We start from the raw sequence: 23,414 nt of genomic DNA, 5'->3' as shown, positions 1-23,414 counted from the left end.
GTTTGTGGGGTGGGTACTCTGCCAGCAGATGGGAGGATACAAGGGAAACAGCACGCAAGTCTAAGGGGGGGGCGCCCAAGGGGGTTATTTTCATCATATATTTATTACATAAATATATAGTAAAATAGACGAGCAACAATTACCATAAAAATATCTTTCTTTAAAATCCTGACCCAAAACACAACGGGGTGAAAAATCGCACATAACAGACATACTGATTGTCAACGTGGGGCAGGAGTAGGAGCCCCCCAAGTCACTCCTACTGGCCCCACCCCCGGGGAAGGGAACTACCTCCTTCCCTGTTTCTGGCCACAACCCCCCTCCCCCCACCCCAGCACCAGCTTCTCATACATTCAGTAGCGCCTCCAGGGAAGTGTCCCCCTCCCCCCACCCAGGAGTTCCCAGGGCAGGAATTACTGTCCCCCTAATGGACGGTGTCTATGTCACACGCCCTGCCCTCTCCCAGCCCTGTAGACCCGCCACTAGGAGAAGGCATAGGGGCTCCTCCACCCCCACCCTCCCCAAGTCTGAGCAGGGAGGAGGCTGGATGAGGTATGTGTGTTATGAGTGATAGGACGGGGAATACTGAGATGGAGAGGCGGGTGGTGGGGGTGGGGTAGTGGTCATGGCTCTGGCACCCCCTTGTCCTGGCCTGGACCCCTCATTTTATTCTCAGCAGCCCCTCCTCCCACCAATACTGCACCTGCTGCCCCACCCTGCCTGCCCTAGTGCCCCGGGCCAATATTGGGGGAGGCATGCTAAGCACCCACGTCAAGGCCATCCCCCTCATTAGCACCAATGGCCCCCAGGAGAGGGCCCTGTCCCCCACTTCCAAAGCAGGGACTGGGACAGCTGCCTCTCTAGAGCAGGTTTGTGGCACTCCTGAGTTCCCCCCAGCTCCTCCCCCACCACGTGTACTCGCTCACACATTCACACAGAGAAATGCACACATACACCCCACATCACTGAGAGTGAGGGGGAAGGGTCAGGGGAGGAGTGGGGGATCACAGCTCATATGATTGGGGAGGGGCATGGGGATTCCCAAGTGCCTGTAAGAGGCCACACCTCTTCAAGGCCTTTTCTCCACCATGGCCATGGCTGAGAATGGGGATTAAGGGGTAGAAGTAGGGCTGGAGGGATGGGGGAGACAGCAGACAGGTCAGGAATTCCACTGGGCCCCCAGGGGTAGGAAGAGGGTACGAGAGGGCTTGCCCATAGGACAGGAGGAATACAGGAATCAGAGCCCCAGGAGAGAAAGAGGGAAAGACAAAGACAGCAGGTGCAGCCCACATGCCCAACGGGGCAGGGCAGGCACACGCACAGGTGACAACGGATGCTCTTCCAGGCCCTCCCTTCTGTCTGAACACCTGAACAGCAGAGGAAGGACATGCCCTGATGGGCAGCATAGCATTGCCTCTGTGTGTGTGTGTGTGTGTGTGTGTGTGTGTGTGTGTGTGTAGGGGGCTGTGGCAGGCTGAGGGTCAGGGTGGGGTGGCAGATTCCCCAATGCTTAAGACATTTTTGCCCCAATAGTGCAAAGCGCAGGAAGCCCTGGCACCCCTCCCCCCCACCCCATTCCCCATGGCTTCCGGGGGCATCTATGTCCACCCATCCATCCCTGCCGACATGCAGCCCTGAGCCCAGGGCCCTCTGGTCTGCTCGGTCCCTCCCCACCCTCCCCTTACCCCACCCATGGGAGAGCTACTTCCTCTGTCCCTCTCCCCTGCAGAGTGGGTGACAGCCAAAGGGAGGAGGAGGAGGGCAGCTCACCCACATGCAGACCAACAGAGCACTCCTCACCAGGAAGGTGGGAGGTGGCTCAAGCCAAAGTCCCTGAATTAGAGAACAGAAGAGGGGAAATGGGTCCCAGGGGCAGAGGGGTGGCTGGCCTAAAGAGCTTTGAAGAAAAAGGAGGAGCACCAACCGCCACCTCCCCCAGGGCCCCAACTAAGTGCTATTAATCTAAGCACCCCATTCCTTGGTGCCTGCCTGCCCAGAGTCTGGGTTAGTGCGTACAAGTGGGAATAGGGAAGGAGGAGGGCAGGGGTTAGAGAGCCCAGAAGACATATGGGAAACAGAGTCCTAAGTAGGGGGAGGCTCTGGGAGAAGCTCACAGCACACCCTCCTCACCCCTAGTGCAGAGCATCTGGATTGGAGCTAATACTGCAGGATGTGAGGAGGGCGGGAGCTTGAGCCACAGTTTTTCCTGTGTGGGTGCCAAGGTGCAGAAGGAGTGGGGGTGTGGGGACAGGGAGAGGCCCCTGGGGCTGGGCACTTGAAAGGGGAGCTGTGCGGGCAGCAGGGCAGGCTGGTGAGGGGCCAGCTGGCATCCAGCGTGAGAGGTAGATGGAACTCAGCGGGCACGAGTGGCAGAGAGCAGAGGAAGTACTGGGGTGGGGGGTGCCAAAGGGGCACAGAGGGAGGGGCAAGGCAAGGGGTGGGTAGCCAGGACCCTGTTGTGTTAACTCACAGCTCTGATCGGCAGCCCTACCTTTAGGGACCTTGTGGGGGGGCAGTTCTCTCTGATTTGAGGGGAGGAGGGGTAGCTCTCAAAGTGCATGGGGGTGGTAGGGGGGGTCCTCCCCTCTGGCCAGCCTCAGTTAATAACTTAATATTATCTCTCTCTCTATCAATCGCTCGCTGTCTCTTTTTTCCTTTTTCTCTCTGTCTAGTTTTTCTTCATTTATCTTCTCCCCTTGCCTGGTTTCCAAAGTGCAGTTAGAATGACTATAATTTTTAACCTCCGGGGAGGAGCCAAGCCAAGCCCTTCTTTGCACCCAGGCATCTGGGGGAGCAGAGAGGCCCTTAGCCTGGAGGGGGAATCTAGGCCAAGAAACTAGATGGGGGACTCTCTCTTGTGTGTATGTAGGGGGTGAGTTGAGGGCATCTTCCCCCACCCCACATTCCTGTCCCCTACAGTCAAGATGGCTTGTCCCCTTTTAGTTCTTCCTCCCTTCCCCTACCTTCTTAGAGGATGGGGTCTTGGGAACTGCAGGACACAGTCCCTCCCAGCCTCCCACACTGTCCTTTTCATAGCAAGTTCATTTGTCTGCCCTGTCCCAGGGCTGGAGGTTCTGAGGAGGGACGGGGTAGTGCGGGTGTGTGTGGGAGCTCAATCTATCCGCGGATGAGAGGAGGAGAGAAGAGGTGTGGGGGTCTCCCTCAGCCCCCAGCTCTGCCCCTTCTCTCCAGGCTCCTCCCCACCAGCTCCGCACACCCTCTGGCCGCCTGAGGCTTTAGACTTCCTGATCCTCAAAGACCTCGAGGAAGAGTGGGGGGAAGAGTTCGGTGGGGCACTCGACTTTCATGTGGAGGAAGCGGCTGGCGTGGCAGGCCCCGATCATGCGGAGGTCAGTCACCTTCATCAGCAGCTTGGGCCAGAAGTGCGGAATGTTGTGTTTGCGGTGGTTGACGTAGTGCTCGAACGCCAGCAGGTACGCCTCCTGACTCTTCTCGATCTTGTCCACACACAGCAGGCCCGAGCGGTCTATGGGGAAAGGAGAGGCATGAGGGTGAGCGGGTGAAGGAGACAGAGGGGAGAAGGGAGAACACACACTGGGTGGGGGGGGGGGGCATGTGTAGGAGGACAGACTCCACAGCGGAAGAGCAACTGAGGGGTCGAGGTATGGAGGGACAAGCAAAGAGGACAGAGGGACAGAAAGGTGGGAAGAGAAGAAACTCAGAGGCAGGACAGGACTGGGGCCAGACAGAAGGGTTGGTGGTCAGAGGTGGGGTGGGAATACGGGTAGACAGGGGATGAGGGGGCGGAGAGAGAGGATGGGGCAAAGATGGGAAAGGGGCAGAAGAGAGATCCAGAGGCAAGAGATGGGCCTGGGGAACAGAACAGAGGGGGCATGGGTGACAGGGGACAGAGGATGGGCCCGGGGGGCAGAGAAGGCCTGGATGACAGAGGTAAGCTTGTGGGACACAGAGGTGGGCTTGGGGGCGGCAGAGAAGCAGGGGAACAGAGAGAGACTAGGATTAAGTAAGGAGGATGAGAACAGCCTTCCCAGCCAACCAGCAGTACCTGTTGACATTAGCAGCACGGCCTGCAGTAGAGCCACTTCCGTGTCATCCAGGTTAAAGGCAGAGAGCGACTTGCCCAATTCAAAGATGGCGTCGGAGACTACGCCCAGGCCGCCATTCTTGAGCTGCTCCCGCTTGACAGCCATCTCCCCACTCAGCGTCAGGGTGTCACTCTCGGGGTCATAGCGGACAGCAGCCCGCAGGGACATGATCTCCATGCAGCACCCCTTCAGGAGGATGATCTGGTCTTCGCAAGGCAGCTGTGGAGTGGCAGGGCCGCAGAAACACTCAGCATGCTCCACCCCAGGAGTGTCCCCTGTGGGTGCCCCCTGGGAGCTGCGAGGCCACCACTGGCCTCAGCCAGTAACATGTGCTCTGAACAGCTAACTTTGCGTTGCGCCAAGACATGCCCGATTTCATGAAACCTCACAATTATCCTCTCCTTATCTCCGTCCTCACGGCAGGACCCGAGATTCAAGGGACTTAGGGAACATGGACAAGGTCACACAGCTGGTATGGCAGCCTGTCCCCAGTGAGTGCTCTTTAACATGAGACGTTCAGGCTGCCTAGAGTTGGGATGGCCATGTAGACTTGTCCGGGAGAGGGCTGGGTACTTGGAACCTATAGGCTCCTTAGGGATCAGGTAGCACAGACTGAGTGTGTGTGTGTGTGAGTGTGCGTGTGAATGTGTATGTGTGCTGGGTGTGCGTTTGAGAGTGTGTGTGTATGTGTGTGTGAGTATGCATGTGTGAGTATGCGTGTGTGTATGTGTGTGAGAGTATGTGTGTATGTGTGTGCGAGAGTGTGTGTGTGTGTGTTTGTGCTGGGTGTGTGTTGACCTAAAGGAATTGACCCCTGCCCAGAGAAACTCAGATGAGCATGTGCTGGGACTGAGTGATCTGAGAAGCACGTCTAGGTTTCCCTTCAGTTTGTCACCATGTCTCCCCTCCCATCTGCCACTCACCTCGGAGAACATGGGCAGTTTTTTGGCAAAGTCCACCACACGGGTGATGGCCGGGGTGATGATCTTGGTAAACTCGCTGAAGGCCTCTAGGTCCACCTTGTCTCCGTCCGGCATGGAGACGATGGGTGACTGGCCAATGTCATCCGGCTAGAGGGAGAGATGGGGGTCAGTTTGGGTTGCAGACCCCTTTCAACCTCTGAGGCTCCCTGCCCACCAGGGGGAGCTCCAAGGCAGCTTAGGGAAGAGGGGCCACCAGTACCTGGGACTCTGTCCCAGGCCTAAGGCTTTTCCTTCACCTTGGGGCAGAGAATAGACCAGAGCCAGAGCTCCAGTCTGCTAATAATAACAATGATCATAACAGTAGCAGAAGTAATGTCATAATAATAGAAGCTATATCTTGAATATTTAATATGTGGCCAGGCATTAGGCTACATGTTCTACATATATTATCTCATTTAATCCTCACCACAACCTATAAAGAAAATAATTTTCTCTGTTTCACAGATCAGGACACTGAGGCATAGGGCAGCTAACTAATAAACCCAAGGTCACATGACTAGTAAGAACCAGGCAGTCTGATTCCTGACCATTACACATGCACACAACGGCTTGGTATCAGAGCCTGTGTGCTTAACAGCGAACTATTCCACCCGCTGGCGTACTCCTCCAAAAAGCAGACCACCAGTTTCCTGCCTTCCCGCACCACATACAGCCAACTGGCCATCTCCTCTCAAGCTGATTATTCACTTAGCATTCAGTTTTGCCAGGGCCTAACACAATGCCTGGCACCCAGTAAGTACCGCAAAATACTGTTACATGACTATGTCCTCACTTTCTCCTCCAAGTTACTGTGGGCAAAGAAAAGAGGTCAGCCCTGCTGGAAATTCAATGAGGAAGACAAGTCCCTGTCCTCACATAGCTCCCAGTCAGGTGGAATAGGCAGAACCCAGATAGCAGTGACATATATACAGGTGTACAAATCAAACCACCTGCCCGGCCGGTGTGGCTCAGTGGATTGAGTGTCGTCCCATGGACTGAGAGGTCCTGGTTCGATTCCTGGTCAGGGCACATGCCTAGGATGCGGGCTTGATCCCCAGTAGGGGGTGTGCAGGAGACAGCCTATCAGTGTTTTTCTTTCACATTGAGTTTCTCTCTCTCTTTCTCCCCTCTTCTCTCTCTAAGAAAAAAAACACCAATAAATATATATATTTAAAAAACAAAACAAAAAAACAAATCAAAATCACCAACGTGTGGGGAGTATCAGCTTTGTGTTAGATTAAACTAAGAGGGCTTCCTGGAGGAGGTAAGACTGAGCTCACTCTCCTCTCCCTGGCACCTGGCTGCCACTCACCTCCCAACCCCATCTCCTTACCAGGAATTTCCGCCTCTGCTTCCAATGGCTGCCCTGGGCATTTGTGCTGCGATGGGCCTCCGTGGCAACATGGATCAGATCCCACTCTTCAGGAGTGGGCTCTGGTCGCTGCTGCAGCGATCGGATCATCTCCTCCTTCCGCCGCCGCTCCCGATTCTGCTCAATCAGCTTGCGCTTGGCCACCCGCTTTGAGTCATCTAGAACCACTGTCAACAACAGAAAGACACATGCCCTTTGCATGGCAGTCTCCACAACCCTCTCAGAAACGACTCTTCCCAGTGTACAGGTTGGGGAAACTGAGGGCCAGAGAGGTTGAGCATCACCGAGCAGCTGGGCAGCACAACCTGGATCATGATCATCACTGGAACATCAATTCTACTTTGGGCTGATCCAGAGGCATAGCAGGTTATCCTCTCTCACCCAGAAGTGGAGTGTCCTCGTGAGGAACACTGTGCCAGGGTGGGGTGCTCAGGACTTCTTTCTACCCAACAAGTCCCTCTAAGGCCTGAGTGGTGAAAGGCAGGTAAGCACTGGGTCATGTGCAGAACCCAGAGAGGAAAGCTATTCTCCAGGGATGAGGGCAAGATTCTGAACATCATCTTGCCTTCAGCCTGACCTGCTCTGGGGCCCAGAGGGTACCCTGGAAGGGTGCTGCCATATCTGAACACACCCCCACCCACAGCCACCTGGTCTGACTTCCCCGTCCATCCCCTTACAGTCCATGGCCATGCCCACGGCGATGCACTTCTTAAAGCGGCACAGCTGGCACTGGTTGCGGGTGATCTTATCAATGACACAGCAGCTGTCATATTTGCAGGAGTAGGTGGGATGGAGGTTCTTCTGGATTGTGCGGCGAAAGAAGCCCTGGAACGGGAGGTAGATGGATCGTGCTGTGATCGTGGCCTCCCCTTCCTGAACTAACCATGCAGTTCACTGGGGAATGGGGGGTCAGTGAGGGAACCTGGCACACTCCTGACACAGCAGGCCCAGGACCACTGGGCTTTGCGAGGACTTAGAAGGACCTTAGGAATACAGGCCCTCAGCACTCCCAGCTACTTAGGGGTGAGGTACATGGGTAGGGGTGGTGGCAGAGGTGGGATGATGACTGAAGTACGGAGATCTGGGCCTGGGATGGTGTGAGGTCCTGCGAAGCCTGAGTAATAACAGCACTGGCAGTCCACTGAATACCTGCTTTCCACCTTGCTAAATAACTCTAAAACAGCACTGACCCCCAAACCATTCTCATACATGCTGCCTGTTGCCCATGCAGGTGGAGTTCATGAAATGGGGGAGGGGGTGTCAAAAGGTCAAAATAAGACATTGTGTATGAATTCTAGTAGCTTTAAAACAGAATTTTCAGCTCTCTATGGCACGTCGAACGCTCACTACACGCCAGGCACTTATGAGCCTTTTCTTTGGAGCGTCACCATATTTAATACTCATGTGGATCCCACAGGGTAGGAGCTGTCCCTATCTCTACTTTCCTGACTAGAAAACTGAAGCCTGGAGAGACTGAGCAACGTGTCCAAAGCCACTTCATTTGCTTAAATTGCCCAAATGGCTAAATGGGCATCAGAGCCCGAACTGGTCCGGAGGTATGGGACACCAAGGTCTGAGCTCTCAGATTCTGGGGTACATTAAAATCACCTAGGATGCTTACCAAAAATACAGATTCCCGGGCCTCACCCCAGACCTACAACACCAGACTCTCTAGGGGTGGGGTCAGACAGCTCTGTCCTTCTGAGATGCTCCTCTGGAACTCAGATGTCCTTGAGGGTAAGGCTCCTTGGTCACTGCTTGTATCGCTTCCAGGGACACCGCTCTGGGACTCTAAATCCCTGGTGGTCTTGGTTTGGTTGACACCAAGAAAGGAACTTAAAGCCTTAACATATTTTTAAATATTTCTACTTCTTGGAAGGTTTATATTTTCAGGAGGTGTTGATCCCCCCCAAATTATGCAAGTCGAAATGTCCAAAGTGAAATCTAATTAAGTCTCCCCAAATTTATGACCTTGTCCCTTCTGCCCAGGGAGATGCTGCCATCCTTTTCTCCTCTGGGCTCCCCCTGCCCACCTCAGCACTGGTTCTCACCCTTTCCAGTGCAGTGGAAGTTTCCGGGGGACTTATTCCAAGGCAGATCCCTGGGCTCCACCATAAAAGGTTCTGCTTGGGTAGGGTTGGGATGAGGCCTGGGGATCTGCATTTAACTAATACTATAGGTATTTGGAAGAACACTGATGTTGGTTTCAACTGATATCTGCCTCTCTCTGGTAGACTGTGAGCAGCCTGAGAACAGGACATATACCGTACTCCTCACACATAATGCACTGAATGGATGAATGATGGCTGACATTTATTGAGTGCTTTTTTTTTGCGTCTGTCACTGTTTTAAATACTCTGTGTGAATGATCTCATTTAATTCTCCCAACAACTCTATGAAATGACATGATTATCCCCATTTTGTAGATGAAAACTATAGGAAGAAACAGGCTCAGAGAGATGAGGCATCTTACCTATGAGGGGCACAGCAGGAATTATGAATGAACAAATGAATGAATGAATGAGAAGAGGAATGATGATGTAACAGGTGGCTTTAGGTTACATGTTTATAAAGCCATCTGTTGTGCTGGGTGCTAAGGGCCTTAAAAGGAGTGAGATGGGGGCTTAGGTGGTGGGGGAGGGGCAGGAGCTGGCTGGTCCATACCTTGCAGCCCTCACAAGTGATGCAGCGGTAGTGATAACCGGTTGCCTTGTCCCCACACACGACACACTGCTCGTCTTTGTCCAGGTAACTAGGGATATACCCTGGGAGGGAGGAAGGGAGGCAGGCAGGCAGGCATGGCTTGGGCCCCTAGCAGAGAGGCTCTTACACTTTCTGCATCCCCCAACTTTTCCTTCCTGGCCCATCCCCTAGCCCAGCCTCCCTAAAGGGTAGAATCCTAGAGACACATCAGAAGTTATCTTGTCCATCCCCTTCCCTAATATGGAGAGTCCCAGAATTCTGCTTGTCCATTCAGGGCTTTTCTCTTGTTGCCCCCAAGTGGCAGGGGATGCATAAGAAGAAGAAGCAAGTGTCAGCAGCTCATCTCAGGGGAATATAGCCCTTTAGCCCAAGCCCTAATTCTGGGGTGGGGTGGGGGTCTCAGGCAAGGGGGTTATGGGAGAAGGAAGAGGCCCTTTCTGACCTAATCCATCTTCAAGGCTGGGATATGCCCACATACCCATCTCACCTCCAGACAAGCCCATCCCAAGCCCTCAAGGAGGCTCTCCCCATAGGACACAGGAGCTGCTGGTACATGCCCAGGCTCTGGAAAAGCCCTGGTCTGGTTTGGTGGGACTCAGGGCAGGGAGGAAGTGCACACACAGCCAGGCTCACCTGACATGCTGGTTTTCAGGGAACATTGGCCGTTCTTTCTTTTTCGCTTTCCATCTGGTGACCTGGCACTGGATGGGGGCAAAGTGGGCAGAATCACAGAGCAATCTTTGGACAGCCCCCTTCTCATCCAATAGGCTTATATAAGCCCCCAGGCCTGACTCCCTGCATCTCATGTCCTCATTCTACCTCCCACCCTAGGTCAGCTGACAAAACTGAGAAGGGTCTAGCTATCTAGAAGCTTTAGAGAGAGTGATAAGGGGCTTGGCTGGGGCACAAACATGTTCTGGGCCCCAACACACACACACACATGCACTATAGAAACTTAAACACCCGTAATCTATAAAATATCCACATATTTAAGCCTTCAGTACATGACACATGCAGAATCTTCAGGACATGCTTAAAGTTATATAACCATTAGAACACACACACACACACACAACACAAGACTACTAGATATGAATAACTATGCAGCCTTCAGTATAAACCCAAGCATAGCAAATAAACACAGGACCTACATATCTATGCAACTTTCAGGGCATTTTCAAATGTGTTATATGACCTCTAGGATATGCCCATGTGTTATGCAACCCTCCAGACAGACACCTAATAATACCATCCTCGTCCCCCCAGTAAACATGTTGCTTGATTTCCAGGCCAAACACACATGCTACATAGCCACAGTGACTGAAAATATGTAGTCCTAGCAACTAGAATCCAGAACTAAGAATGTGAGAATAGGAAAGGACTTCCAGAGTCATCTTGTCCATGAAATCCACTTCACGGAGCAGCAAACAGATGCCCCATTTGTGCTTGGTGACAATGCACTGAAATCAGCCAGGACAAGGACCCTGAGCCCCTCCATGCAAGGTATTAGCAACCGACAGCCACTGCACATATATGTCGCCAGATTCTCCACATACATGTTACATAACCTCAGCACACACAGGTTATATAAGCCTTCCACATACATGCATGGACTGTATAACCTCCCACACCCACCCTGCATGTAACATGTTGCAGGGCCCCTCCCCTGATGCAGCTCCCAACATACTGACACAGTGACCTTGGCCACGGTCACAGTCAAAGACGGCTCTGTGCTTCATGCTCTCTGGGGACTACCCCTGTCTGATTTCTGCAATGTTTGGAAGGTCAGATCTCCCTTCCCCCTCCAGGACGGGAGGGTGTGGGGGAACTCTGAGCCACCTAGGTCCCAGCTAAGCTGCGGGTCTTCAGCAATTATATTTACAGCCTCTGGGTGCAGTCCCAGGGACAGCCACAAGGTGGCGCGGGGACCTGGGGGAGGGGAGGCTTGTGGGGAGGGGGGTGCAGCTCTGCGGGACTGGGAACCTGGATTCCAGCCTTTCTCGGGTTAGGAGCAGACTCTTCCAGATTCACAAAGTCTGGGCAGGGAGGTAGAGACGTTGCCAGTGAGAGCTACGCAGTGACACGCCAGATCTTTTTCAAAGCCCCCGCCTGGGGTGAGGCTTTGGGGAGGGGAAACTCCAGGTGCCCTACCCAACTGACAGCCCCATTCACTTCCTCCACCCCTCCAGAGACCCAGTATTGGGCCCCAGGGCTTTGCCTGGCCAGGCCTCCGGCCTCCTGGCTCAAGATCTGGTCTCCTAGGCAACAGCCACTCTACTCCCCAGAACTACCCATCCCCCACCCTCTCCCTGGCCATAGACACAAGCTGTACCCTGCTCCAGGGGCACCACGCCAACTGGCACAAAGTTTTGTGCCACTTGGAGTTAATGGGAGAGGAAGAGACCCTCTGGGCTCCTCAAGGGTAATGCAGATCACAGGTAGCCCATTCCTAGCAGTGTGTGTGGCGCTGATGCCTCCTCCACGTGTGAGCAAAACCTCCACAGTTGGCATTCACTTCCACTTCCTGGGAGGAGCCCCATGGCAGTGCCCGCCCTTGCCCATGAACAAGGAAGAGCTTGTGGGGCTCCCAAAAGGTTCCAAATATAAGCGTGGGCTATGACCGACAGTTACTGAGCTGTCAGGGCACACGCACCATGGCTTGTGGACTGCACACTCGGGGAGATGTGAACAGGCTGGCAGGGAGAGGAGGCAAGTGGCAAGACTGTTTGCATTCCACACACTCAGGTGAGGGCAGCTGAGGGGACACCGGAGGCATCTGAGCCTGCCCAGTACTGTCAAGGGAGGGGCCACATGCCTGCTTCATGCCATTTGTCTGCTGTGTATCACTTCCCCACTCCAAAATGAGCATCTGCCCTGGCCGGTTTGGCTCAGCGGTTAGAGCTTCGGCCCGCGGACCAGAGAGCCCCAGGTTCGGTTCCCACTAAGGGCACGTACCTCGGCTGCAGTTTGTCCCGGGCCCCAGTTGGGGTCATGTGGGTGGCAACCACTTGATGTGTTTCTCTCCCATCAATGTTTCTCTCTCTCTTCCTCCTCTATCTCAAGATAAATGCAAAAAAAAAAAAAAAAAAAAAATGTCCTCGGGCGAGGATTAAAAACAAAACAAATAAACAAAATGGGCATCTCTCCTCCAGGTGCCTAATTCCCTGTCACACGTGAACATGACCTCATCTCCTAGGCAAAGGTAGGCAGCAGGCTTCCTGGCCTCACGTCCATTCCCCCAGAGGCTCGAACTCTGCTCTCTTTTGCCCAGCCAGGTGGCCATGCCTGCCGCCTAGGAGGTGGCACAACCTAGTTGCCGGACCCATTACCTGTTCTCCTCTGGGTCTGACCCACACTCCACCTTGCTTGGCTTCTGTTCCATTCACTTCAATTCCATCCAGGATGCCCTCCAGCACGCCAAGAGACTGGGGTGGGCACACTGGCCCCCCCGGCACACCCACAGGCCGCCCACCCCCCGCCACCCAGGCCTAGGGCATAGCACCCATGGTGCCCGCCTCAGCACTTGGCCTTTCACACCATGCCCTGTGCCCCAAAGGGGGTGGGCGGTGAGATGGGCCAGGGAGTGGCAGGTGGTAGTGTTGGGGGGAAAGCTGGGTCTGTAGGGAAGTCCTGGGCTGGGGGAGTAGCTTCAGAGTCTTGTCCTGTCCAGAGGTCCCTGCAGAGAGAAGAGAAAGGCAGGGATAAGGTGGCACCATGGTGGATAGGAGTCCTTTGGTGGCAACATTTTGAGCACTTGGGGCTCCTAACAAGATGGTGGTGGGCATGGAGGGCAGGCACAGGGAGAGAACCAGGATACTCTCTCAGATAAACAGGTTTTAGCAGGCAAAACTGGAGATCTATGTCCTAAGCCCCAGACACAGAAAGGGATGGAGGGAAACAATGAGATCATCCCACGTACCATGTCTCAGTCCTCACATTCAGTCAAATACCTGGCCCTTAACCAGTCATTGTTACCACCCATCTAGCCATGTTTTTACAAAGCTCACCATACTATAGGGCAAGAGGGGACCAGAGATGAGCAGTTTTCAGCTCAGGCATGAAGGGAGGGGGCATTTGTGAAGTAAAGGTGGGGTGTGAGTATGGGGACAGGAATCATGAATGCCCACCTGAGTACTTCAATGGAGAGAGATACTGAAAACCGTGGGCAGCGACCTCCCCTGCTGCTGGCTGAGTTAGGAGTCTCTAACTCAGGCCTCCCAAGGACTCCAGAGCTGTCCATAGAAGGTCCCAAATCACACTTCCCAGTCCAGAGGACCAGATATCGCAGTTGGTTTAGCTGAGCTGCCACCCACCAGGACGGCAAGGGGAAGGGGAAATGAAACCAGCAGGTGCTAACTAAATAGTATGTGCCCTCTGGAATGGGCAGCAGAACTGCAAGACGAAGAAACTGAGTCCCAGAAAGCTTGGTCATTCACTCAGATTCACAAAGCAAATGAGCAGGTGGCTCAGGGATTAACACCTCACAGCCTGGCTTGAATGCCAGCCTTGTCCCAATAGCTGGGGTCCAGGGCAGTGCCAACCTGGGCCCACCGTTCCCTCCACGCTGCGCCTCTGACCACGGGCTCCAGACCTGAGGCTTTGCTGTGCACACACACAGGCAGGTATGGGCATGTTGAAGAGGGACAAAGGGTGCAGCCCAACACACAACCTTCATCAAGTAGCTGCTGCACCAGAGACCTCGCCCCTGGGCCCTCCACCCACCCCTGGAGTTGATAAGGAGCCAGGGTAGGAGGGGAACTCGAGATAAGTCAGGCCATTGGGCAGGGCAGGGCAGTGGAACAGGGCCTCTGCACTCAGGTGAGCCCCAGTGTGGGGAGTGTAGCAGGACAGAAGGGTGGCCCATTTTGCCTCTGATAACCCCACAGACCAGGACTGGGCACTGGGGGCTGGACAGGAGACTGGGGGGTTGCGAGCAGGGAGCCTTAGCCCAGAGAGCCGTCAAGAAAGTAGGTCAAGTTTTTCTTGGCTTGTGGAGAAATTCCTGTTATAAATTTATAATGGCGTAGCCAACCCTAAGGGGCGGAGGTGGGGGGAGAAGTAAGAGTGGGTGGGGATGCCCAGGGACTGGGCACTGGGGCCCGCTGCCCTCAGCCACAGCAATGAGGGGTAGGGGGCCAGGGCAGTTGTGGGGTTGGGCCGGACAATAGAGGGCTATTTTCTGTTGCCTGTTTCCACATCTATCTGCGCCCAACAAGGCTTCCTTGGGTCTGCCTGTCTGCATCTAAATGTCGCTCTCTCTGGGTGTCTCCCCATCTCCCCCCCAGGCTGTGCCTCGGTGCTTGGCACACCCTGGCTGCGGTGCTGCCCCCGCCTGTCTCCTGCCCACCTGGCATGCTGCCACCACTTGTTTACAGAGGCTGGAAAAATCCACTCGCCAGCAGGAGGCCCAAGTGCCCCTGGGGAGGGGAGGAGGCGGGCATAGGAGTGGGCATGCTGAGAGAGGGGCAGCCCTGTAGAGCAGGCCCTAGGGGCAGACGAAGAGGGCCAGGGTGTGTTCCGATGGGTGTTAGCAGCTGTGGGCCAGGCCAGGCAGAGAATACCAGCAGCAGCCACATGCCATGGGCAATTCCTGCCCCAGGCCATAGCTCTGGAGGACCCCCTCCTCCCTCACCCCTCCCACTGCCAGTTGCTACAGGGCACACCTGGGGCAGTGCCAACCTAAGCCACCATGTTTATTCTCCCTTCCCCCTCCCCAGCCCAGCCTTAACTCCAAATGTGTCCGGGCACTGCCAAGGGCTTGCACGTGCCCGCTGCGGGAGGGGAAGTCTCCCTCTCTGCCCCATCTCTGTGCTCAGCTGAATGGTGCCTTGGTGCCTGTCAGTGCAACCCAGGCTACACTGAGCCCCTGGCAGTGGGCAGAGGAGAAAGGCACTGTCCTCACTGCTTAGGGCACCTTCACCTGGCACCTAGCAAGAAGCTGGAACCCCTGGTGATTCCTTGTCATCTCTCTAGGGACACACCTGGGTCTCAGGCGACACAGAGCAAGCAGAGGGCCCAGCATTCAGGGAGGCACATACCACATGAGCCTGTGTTAGCTGTGGGCAGAGAAAGGTCAGTGGGGAAGAGGGGGTGGGGCAGGGCTACCCACCCTGAAGGGTAGCCTCCCTCTCCTCCCCCTGGAGTCCTGCTTAATTCCTCCAGCTCCTTTCTTGCACATCTCCTGCAGCGGCTCAGCCCTGAGGTGGTAGAGAGGGTGGAGCTATAGGGTTTGAGACTAGGCTGGACAGTCCCACAGCAAGACCCACCTGTCGGCTGGCCTGGCCACCCACTCCCTCTTCGTCAGATAAGAGCTGCCGGGTGGCAGTGTGGGCAAGGTGCCCGTGGAGGGGGAAGCATTTCATTAAGCTTAAGTGCTTCTGCAATGGGGGGACAGAGACACACGCCCAATGCGGCATCCACAGGCACCATGCCAGGTTCCCACTGCCAGACTGTTCCACTCCGCAGTCCTGTGGACCCAAGGGATTTTCCCAAGGGACTCCTGGGGCTGCCAGAGGGGACTCTCTGCCCCTAGAATCTAGCGCCCAATTCTATACACATTATTCTCCTGGGTGTCTGCTCTTGGCTTTGGCCCCACCTGTCTGAGGCCCCTAAACTTTGCCCTTAATGCTCTAAAGGAAGCCCAGCCCTCCTCTTTGCCAATCATAGAGGGAAAGACACACTCATAGAAAGGGGGACCAGAAAAGGGAGAAAGAGGAGGACAGGGATAAAAGAGATGATGGGGGAAGAGGGGAAAAAAGATGAGGAGGGGTAAGAACAAAGAGCTGGGCAGGAATGGAGATGGGGGTTGCCTATGAAGTGTAGGGAAAGGAAGAAAGGTGGCAATGAGATGGGGTGGGGGATGGGGAAAGAGGGATGGGGGGAGAGGACAGAGAAGGGAAGGAGAGACAAATGGAGGGGGAGACAAAGAAAGAAAGGTAACAAAGAAAGATGGGTGGGGGGTTGATTCTGCCCTGCCTAAGTCCCACCCCATGGAGGCTGGGGGAGGGGGAGTAGAAATGGTTTCCACGGTGACAGCTGGTTCTTGGTGGCCTGGCATGTGGGCTATTAATAGTGCTGTGGGTAGGTTCACACCTCCCTCTCCCCTTCCCCTTTGCCTACTGCTAGGATGGGGAGATACTATCCCCCCAACTCCTAATGATCTGGCATTGATGCCCTGACCCCACACCATGGGAGCCAAGGAGGGGGATGCTAAGGAGCCCAGATGGCTACTGTAGCCCAAACATTCACAGAGGCATGCACAGGCAAACACAGGCATCTGTGTGCAGACACGGCCGCCCGTGCCAGCATGGGCTCCCATGAGCAGCCACAGGCACCAACAGACCCTGGGAATCCGGCGGTGGTGGAGGCTGCAGCAGCAACACAAGCCCCCACATGGAGGGGTAGATGCCCCTCAGGGCTGGGACCTCTTTTTCCTCTCCCAGATCCCCCCTGTTCTATTCTCAGGTATGGACTGATCAGGACTGCCCCACCCAACTCACTATTATCCTAGTGCCAGGAAAGAGAGGAGTGAAGGCGGGAAGGAAGGTACTGTTTGGCAGGTGTGAGATGGCAGAGGAGTACACAGACACAGGCACCAGCCTGGCAAGCCCGAGGGAGGGAGGGAGGCAAGCCAAGGAGGCAGCATTCCTTGGTGGGCTCTCTCTGGGCACCCATGAGATGGAATTCTGGAGCTTAAGGGCAGTGAACCCTTAAGTCTGATCTCCTAGCCACTGTGGGACCCTGGAGGCTAGAGAATGGGAGATGGGGGTGGGGGAGACTGGATCAACAAAGGATCCTCTCCCCCAAAAGAATAGAACAGGAAACTCCCCCCTGTAGGTCAGAGACATAAGGACATAAACAGCAGCCTTGACTTGGGCCAGATGCCCAGTATTAACATCAAAGACTGTGCTTCCCCCCCAAAATAACCTCACCCACCTGCTGCTCTCCTCTCCCTCCTCCTAACCCAGCCCAGATCTAGTCAGGCATCAAGGTGGGTGCCCAGGTCTAGAGGTCATCCACATCCCCCATGCCCAGTTCCTTCCCTGCCAATCTACAGAACTTTGTGTCCCCTGACCCACTTCCCCTCAGGAATGGAGGTGGGAAATGCAAGTAGCCAAGAGAGCAGAGCTAGGAGCACCCCCAGCTGGGCACACACATTCTCCCCACCCTGCCCCCAGCAGCCAGGGGTAATTGGAGCTGGGCACTGGGGCAGCTGAAGGCTGGAGGCATGAATGTCACGGGGCCAAGGCGCTCACTGCAGATGGTATCATGGGCACAGGGCTTGGGGTCCTCCCTTCCCCACTCCCCTCTTCCTAGGAGAGAAGAAGAGGCCATAGAGAGGAATTGTCCCCAAGCCCTGGGGAGCACCGCCCAGGAGGGAAGGAAATGGTGGAAGGGAAAGGCATGGATGTTCTTCTCCCAGGCACCCCAGGGAGGTGGAAGCTAGCCCCCGCCGAGGGAGGGAGAAAGGGAGGGAGGGAGAGAAGGTGGGGAGAAGGAAAAGAGAGAGGGAGAGGGAGAGGGAGAGAGAGGGAGGAAGGGAGGGAGGGAGAAGAGGGAGGAACTAGGAAGGGAGAGGGAGTGAAAGGAGGAAAAAAGGAAGGAGAAAGAGAAGGGGTAGAGGGAGGAGGAGAGGGAGGGAAGAAATGGGGAGAGATTATAAAGTGCCTGTGTGTGTGTGTGTGTGTGTGTGTCTGTGCGCACGCGCGCATGCAGTTTAGTCTCAGGCACACACACGGACACGTGCAGACACACACACTCACCCCGCATGCGCAGAGCAGCAGCTCCGGGGTACCGTTCCACAGACATTCAGAGCCCTCCCCAGCCCACACATGCACAAAACACACGTACACATGTATGCACGCACAACACACCCACTCACTGATGTGTACAAAAACGCCGATAGCCACCAAAACCTCCTCCCGTTTCCCTTTCCCCGCCCACGCGCCTGGGTAAAAGAGAAAATGAAACAGGCAGCTAAGGCTCTTTGAGCCAAGAGCTCCTCTCTTCCTTGCAGGAGGAAAAGAGGAAAACAGAAGGTGGGTTGGGGGTTTGGTCTAGTAAGCTACACTTTGCTACTTCTGGAGGGTGTGGCTGTGCCTTTGGCCCTAATCCTTAACTCTAGTCCCTGGTCCCCAGACTGAATGCTAATCCCCAAGGCGAGGGAGCAATGGTAGCAATTCCCAACACCAATGTTTCATCTTGCTCCCCTAGAATACCCAGAGAACTTCTGACCCCTCCCGTGGACCACCACACACAAAGGTAAACAAAAATGAGTTCCCCTTTGGCAGTCCTGCCTTGGCCTGCCAGGGAGGACAGCACCATGTACCTGAAAACCATATGCCCTCCACCACACACCAGATGCCTCCATGAGAGACAGAACTGTCTCTGCCTCCAGCGGCAAGTGTATCCTTACCCTGGAGTGTGCCAGGCCCTGGGAGGACAAGAGGATCCACAGGCGTTGCTTATCATGCCAGGATGCAACAGGGATTGAACATAGGTGCCATCCCATGGTATATTATTTACCCTCACTCTGAGTGAGGTAGGCCATCATTGTCTACAGATGATGAAAACCCAGGCCCAAAGTCAGCAACTGGTGGATGGCAAAAACCCAGCCGCCAACTCCTAGCCAGTGCTCATTCTACTGTGGTCATGCTTACCTCCCCCTACCATAATGTTAAAAAGTCTCCCAAGCACCTTTGCAGCTGTAAGAACTAGAGTTGAGATTGGCTCCCCAGTGGCCCACCATAGGGCATCCCCCTATTGTCCTTGCTGCACCTTGAAGGGGAGGGGCTGAATAAAAGGGATCTGGGGGAGAGAGGAGTCTTATCACTGGATTCACAAAGGGAAAAGGCAACCCAGGACAGACACTGGATCTCAAGGCACCACGCCCACCACACTGATCCTTATTCTGTGCCACCACCATTCACACTAATGCCCCTCCACGCGGGGGTGGGGGTGGGGGGGATCTGGTGTCTGTCAGCCAGGGTTGGGTCCTCATTGATCAGTCAATGGTAGGTAGCTGGGTTGCTGGGTCCCCAGGAGAGAGGAAGGGTGCTGTACTCTACAAGTAAGAAGGGTTAGGGAGAGGAATCGGCTTTCCTTGTTATTTCTACCCCCACCCTACTCGCAGACTTGTCCCAATGGAGATGCAGTGATGCCCAAACATTCATGCACGTGCCCCTAACTGGGGAAGTGTGTCCCAGGCTGAGATGCCAAGGGCTCCTTTTAAGAAGCAGCTAAAAGGTGAGATTCAGAGGAGCTCCAGGTTGCAAAAACATGTAAAGGAAAAAATGGTGATGTAAAGGCTGAGGAGTCTACAGATTAGGGACCCACTATGCCCCCCCATCCTCATCTCATTCCTGTTCCCATGATGTCTAGAAGCTCCAGTTCTCTATCAAGCTTCTCCAAGAAATTCAGGGGACCCCAGACCCACAGGCTTCCTCATTGTAATAGCTAATACATACAGTGTTTGTTATGCACCAGGAACTTTTTAAAGCATTTTATATATTTGAAATCCTCCGATCCTCAAAAAGCTGAATGAAATAGGTATTATCATCTCCAATTTACAGATAATGCAAGGGATAGGTTAAATCACTTGCCCAAGGTTATACTACCAGCAAGTGGCATTCAAACCCAGGCAATCTAGCTCCGAAAAAGGCTGTGCGCTTACCATTACACATATTACCTGTTAGAGGTATGATACCTTGGTCTTTTATGCAGCTATGTGTTCCCTGTGACCTGGTCTCTCAGTTTTCCCTTCTGTAGCAGCCCATGGATTCTCTACGGTAGAAACACTACCAGTGCTTCCTCACCCAAACAGGCCACAACTAGAGGGGAGCAAAGCAGAAATGCTTGGTGTCCCCTGTTGAGATTCACTCTCTGGAAGAGTTACCCATTCTGCTGCCCTAGGCTGCAGCCTGCACTCATGGAAGAGGGCCTCATTCAGCCCTGCACATAGTCTGGGCAGCTGTACCCTCAGAAACATGCTCTGAGGCTGGGCAAAAAGGACACAGCTGTTGGGCATCTCTGAGGTGGGTCTCAGCTGCCAGGGGTGTGGAGAAAGGCCATTGCAGGTCTTGCCAACTCCTGTCACTGCCCATGAGGGTGAGTCTCTTCCAGTGGGTGAGTGTGGTGGGGAGCTCCTCACTAACTTGGAGGAGTGTGTGTCTGGGGTTGTCTAGACACAGCTGTTGGTGTGGACCTGAGCCTTATGAATGCCTTCTGCATAGGAGCTAGCTTGCTATGGCGTGCACACCCAGGGCTTCCACCAATCTGGTGTCTCCTGGCTGAGCCTGCCAGCCTGAGAGGTCAGCATGGGCAGTAGGTGACCCCCATTCCCAGCCCCCAAAACTTGCTGGCCTGCAGCTGCAGCACTGAGGAAGTTGCAGGATGTCCTGAGCAGCCAGCTGAGCCCCCTGCTCCCCCCCACCCCAACCTCTCCATGACCCCAGAGGCAGGGCAGGCGGGGACTGAGGGGCGGGGTTTGAGTATTAACAACCGGAAAACTATGAAGAACATCAATGCCAGTTCCCAGCTCTGAGAAAGGAGATTGTGGCAAAAACAGACAAGAACAGGGGGTAGACGGGAGTAGTGACAGGGTGAGAGTTACAGTCTGGCAGAGAAACAAGGAGAGGGAATCAGACACAGCAAGACAGAACAACAGAGAGAGGGCGTTAGAGAGAAATTCCAAGTCAAAAATACACATCACTCACCCAGACACTCACCAGCATACAGCCTCCTAAGGAAGGCTTCCAAGTTTAGACAGGAGGGCAGAGGTGGAAAAAGGGGCCAGATCAGGGTGAGAGGCAGGAACTCAGCTGGGGGAGAGTGAACTGCCCCAGGAAAGGCTCAGACAAAGGATCCCAGCAGGGACAGCTATATTTCCCCCACTCTCCCATTTGCTTTTAGGGTGGGGATAGAGACCCTAGAATCTCCTCCCCCTAGCAGCCAGGATAATCCCAGCTGCTGAAAGTCACTGGACACTGCTTCAGCCATGACTCGGCCCTCTGGAACCCCCCTTCCCCTACTCTCTTTGCTCTAGTTTCTCTGTCCCTAAAGAAAAAAAAAAAAAAAAAGCCAAGCCTTGAGGAAGAAGATAGAAGAAAGCTAAGGGAAAGGTCCATGACTGTGTGCATCTAGGGGTGTGCCTGACTGCATAGCTACAGTGTGTGTCTGTGGTTGTCTAGACACAGCTGTTGGTGTGGACCTGAGCCTTGTGAATGCCTTCTGCACCTGAGTGTCTGAGACTGTGTGCAAATGAGTGCACCTGTGTCTGGAGTTCCCACAGTCAATCAATTAACAAGTATTTACAGAGCACTTCCTGTGCTAGGCTCTGGGTGGGATCAGGAGCTCTTGGAGTGATTCTCTGCCAGGTCTCAAGCTCACCATCTAGTAGGGTGGGATGACAAGCAAGAGAGACCTGGAACATTATCATGAATGCATGCCTTGCACTATTATGCAGGAAAGTCTTTCACACAAACAAATTTAATTTTCTTGGGAGCAGGGGTTTTGTTGTATACAGAACGATCCACAGTAGGAGTCCAAGAAAATACTTGTTGCTAAGTTGTGTGTATGTGTTGATGTGTAATTGTGTTTGCGTTTGACTGAGTGACAGCGACTGTCACGGCAGGCGATGCCTGTGTGACTGGGCTCATGCGAGCACGTGTGTGCCTGTGAGTGACAGGGTCTTTTGTAACGTGCGGTTGCCCTGTATTCATGCATGCATGTGATAGTGACTTTTTTGTGTGGGTGACAGCGACTCCTCCTTGCCCCGGTGTGTGAGAGCATCTTCGTGCGACCCTGTGCGTGGGTATGTGCATGGGTGGTCTCCCGTGGGTGTGTTCCACCTCTCTGAGCTCCCCAGTGCAGCTGCAGCCTGCCTCTTCCCTTGTCCCCATGTGGGTGTGTCCAGCAGCTTCTGTCCTTGAGTCTGCCTGGGTGTCCCTGGGCGTGCATGTGGCTGTCTGTGTGGGCATATGTCGGTGTCTGCATGTCACATTTGCTTCCCCCCTCATCTTGGACAACAGCCCTGTTCATTCCTTCCCCCTCCTGGGGCCAGAGCCATCACTGAGAGGTGGGTTCCCATTCCACTGGCTTTCCTACTGGGACCTCCACCCTGGAAATGGTGGCTCTCTCCATTGCCCCCCAGCCCCAGGCCTTTCTTTCACACCGGACAAGGGAGGGCCCCAGGCAGAGAAGGGGCACCAGAGGAGACACGTTGCAAGGGGAGGGAAAAAAGGGGGGGCACGTACAGCACAGGTCCATTCCTCCCTCTTTTCTCCAACCACCCTAGCTTGCAACTCTCCTAATCATCTTGGTACCCTCAAATACACTCCCCCCACCCCCGGCCACGTTTTTTGCAATTAGCAATGTTGCAACCAAAGAGCCATGCTCATTTGGGAAGGGGGGTGAAGTGGGGGGGCCTTTCCTCTCCCGAGGCCCGTGCAAACCCACCCCTCCCACCCCACTCATACTGCCCTCCGCAGCTGGAAGCTGCTTTGCAAAGGCCACTCGGCCTCCGAGGCTAGGGGTGGGGGCTGGGGGGGGGCAGGCCTCCGGCGCACCGTAAACAACCCGCTGCGCGGCGGGCGGGGGCGCTCGGGCGGCTGGCAGCGGGGCCGGGCCGGGGAATGCGCAGCAGACGGGCCGGACAGAGGCCAGGCGGGCCCTCGAGGGGGAGGCCTGGACGCCATCTCCGCTGGCAAATCCCGGGGCCCACCGACCATCTAGCAACACCTCTCTTCCCAAGGGCGTAAGTTGCAAGCTCCTGGGCTGTGACAGGGTCACCCGGACGTCGGGGCAGGCTGAGACAGGCGACGGGTACTTCCCGGGCGCCCCCAGACCGCCGGGGAGCTGGCCCCGGAGCCCCGCGGCTTTGCATAATCAATCGCGAGGTATTTGCATATTAATGCCCCCTCGCTCCCTCCCCCTTACCTCGGCGTGGCGTGCTGGACCGGGCTGGGCAGCGACGCGGGGTCTCAGCGCCCCGTGCAGGGGGCGTCCATGGGGGGCCAGTAGGGCCCGGGCCGCCCGCCTCCTGCGCCCGGGTGTGAGTGCGAGTGAGCGCGGGGGGGCGGGGGGCGAGTGTGGCGGCCCCGCGGCTCCTCCGGCAGAGGCGGCGGCCGCTCTTGGCTCCTCCCTTCCCCGCCCCGCTCCGGCTGGGGCTCCTGCTCGCGCGCCCGGCCGGCTCGCGGCTGCTCCCTGCAGGCCGCCTCGCCGCCGCCGGCCCGCGCCCCCCACTCCCCGCCGCGCCCTGGGACCCGGGCCAGCCAGCCGCCCGGCCGCCCCTCGCCCGCCCCCGCCCCCGCC

The 23,414-nt window shown here is 55.2% G+C and overlaps 1 protein-coding gene across 1 annotated transcript; it reads right to left on the bottom strand.

Moving 5' to 3' along the window:
* Positions 1-84: 84 nt before the first annotated feature.
* Positions 85-23,207, bottom strand: THRA (thyroid hormone receptor alpha). Its single transcript, XM_036267752.1, has 9 exons — positions 23,040-23,207; positions 12,434-12,780; positions 9,738-9,805; positions 9,066-9,166; positions 7,079-7,226; positions 6,363-6,568; positions 4,991-5,137; positions 4,028-4,286; positions 85-3,487 (listed from the first exon to the last, which is right to left on the bottom strand). The coding sequence occupies exons 2-9, from the start codon at positions 12,484-12,486 to the stop codon at positions 3,237-3,239; spliced, it is 1,233 nt and encodes a 410-aa protein (XP_036123645.1). The 5' UTR covers positions 12,487-12,780; positions 23,040-23,207; the 3' UTR covers positions 85-3,236.
* Between the last annotated feature and the right edge of the window lie 207 nt (positions 23,208-23,414).

Source organism: Molossus molossus, unplaced genomic scaffold (genome assembly GCF_014108415.1).
Source record: "Molossus molossus isolate mMolMol1 unplaced genomic scaffold, mMolMol1.p scaffold_m16_p_19, whole genome shotgun sequence".
NCBI lineage: Eukaryota > Metazoa > Chordata > Mammalia > Chiroptera > Molossidae > Molossus > Molossus molossus.
The sequence above is the reverse complement of the archived record's forward strand: the minus strand, read 5'-3'. Positions and strand labels throughout refer to the sequence as shown.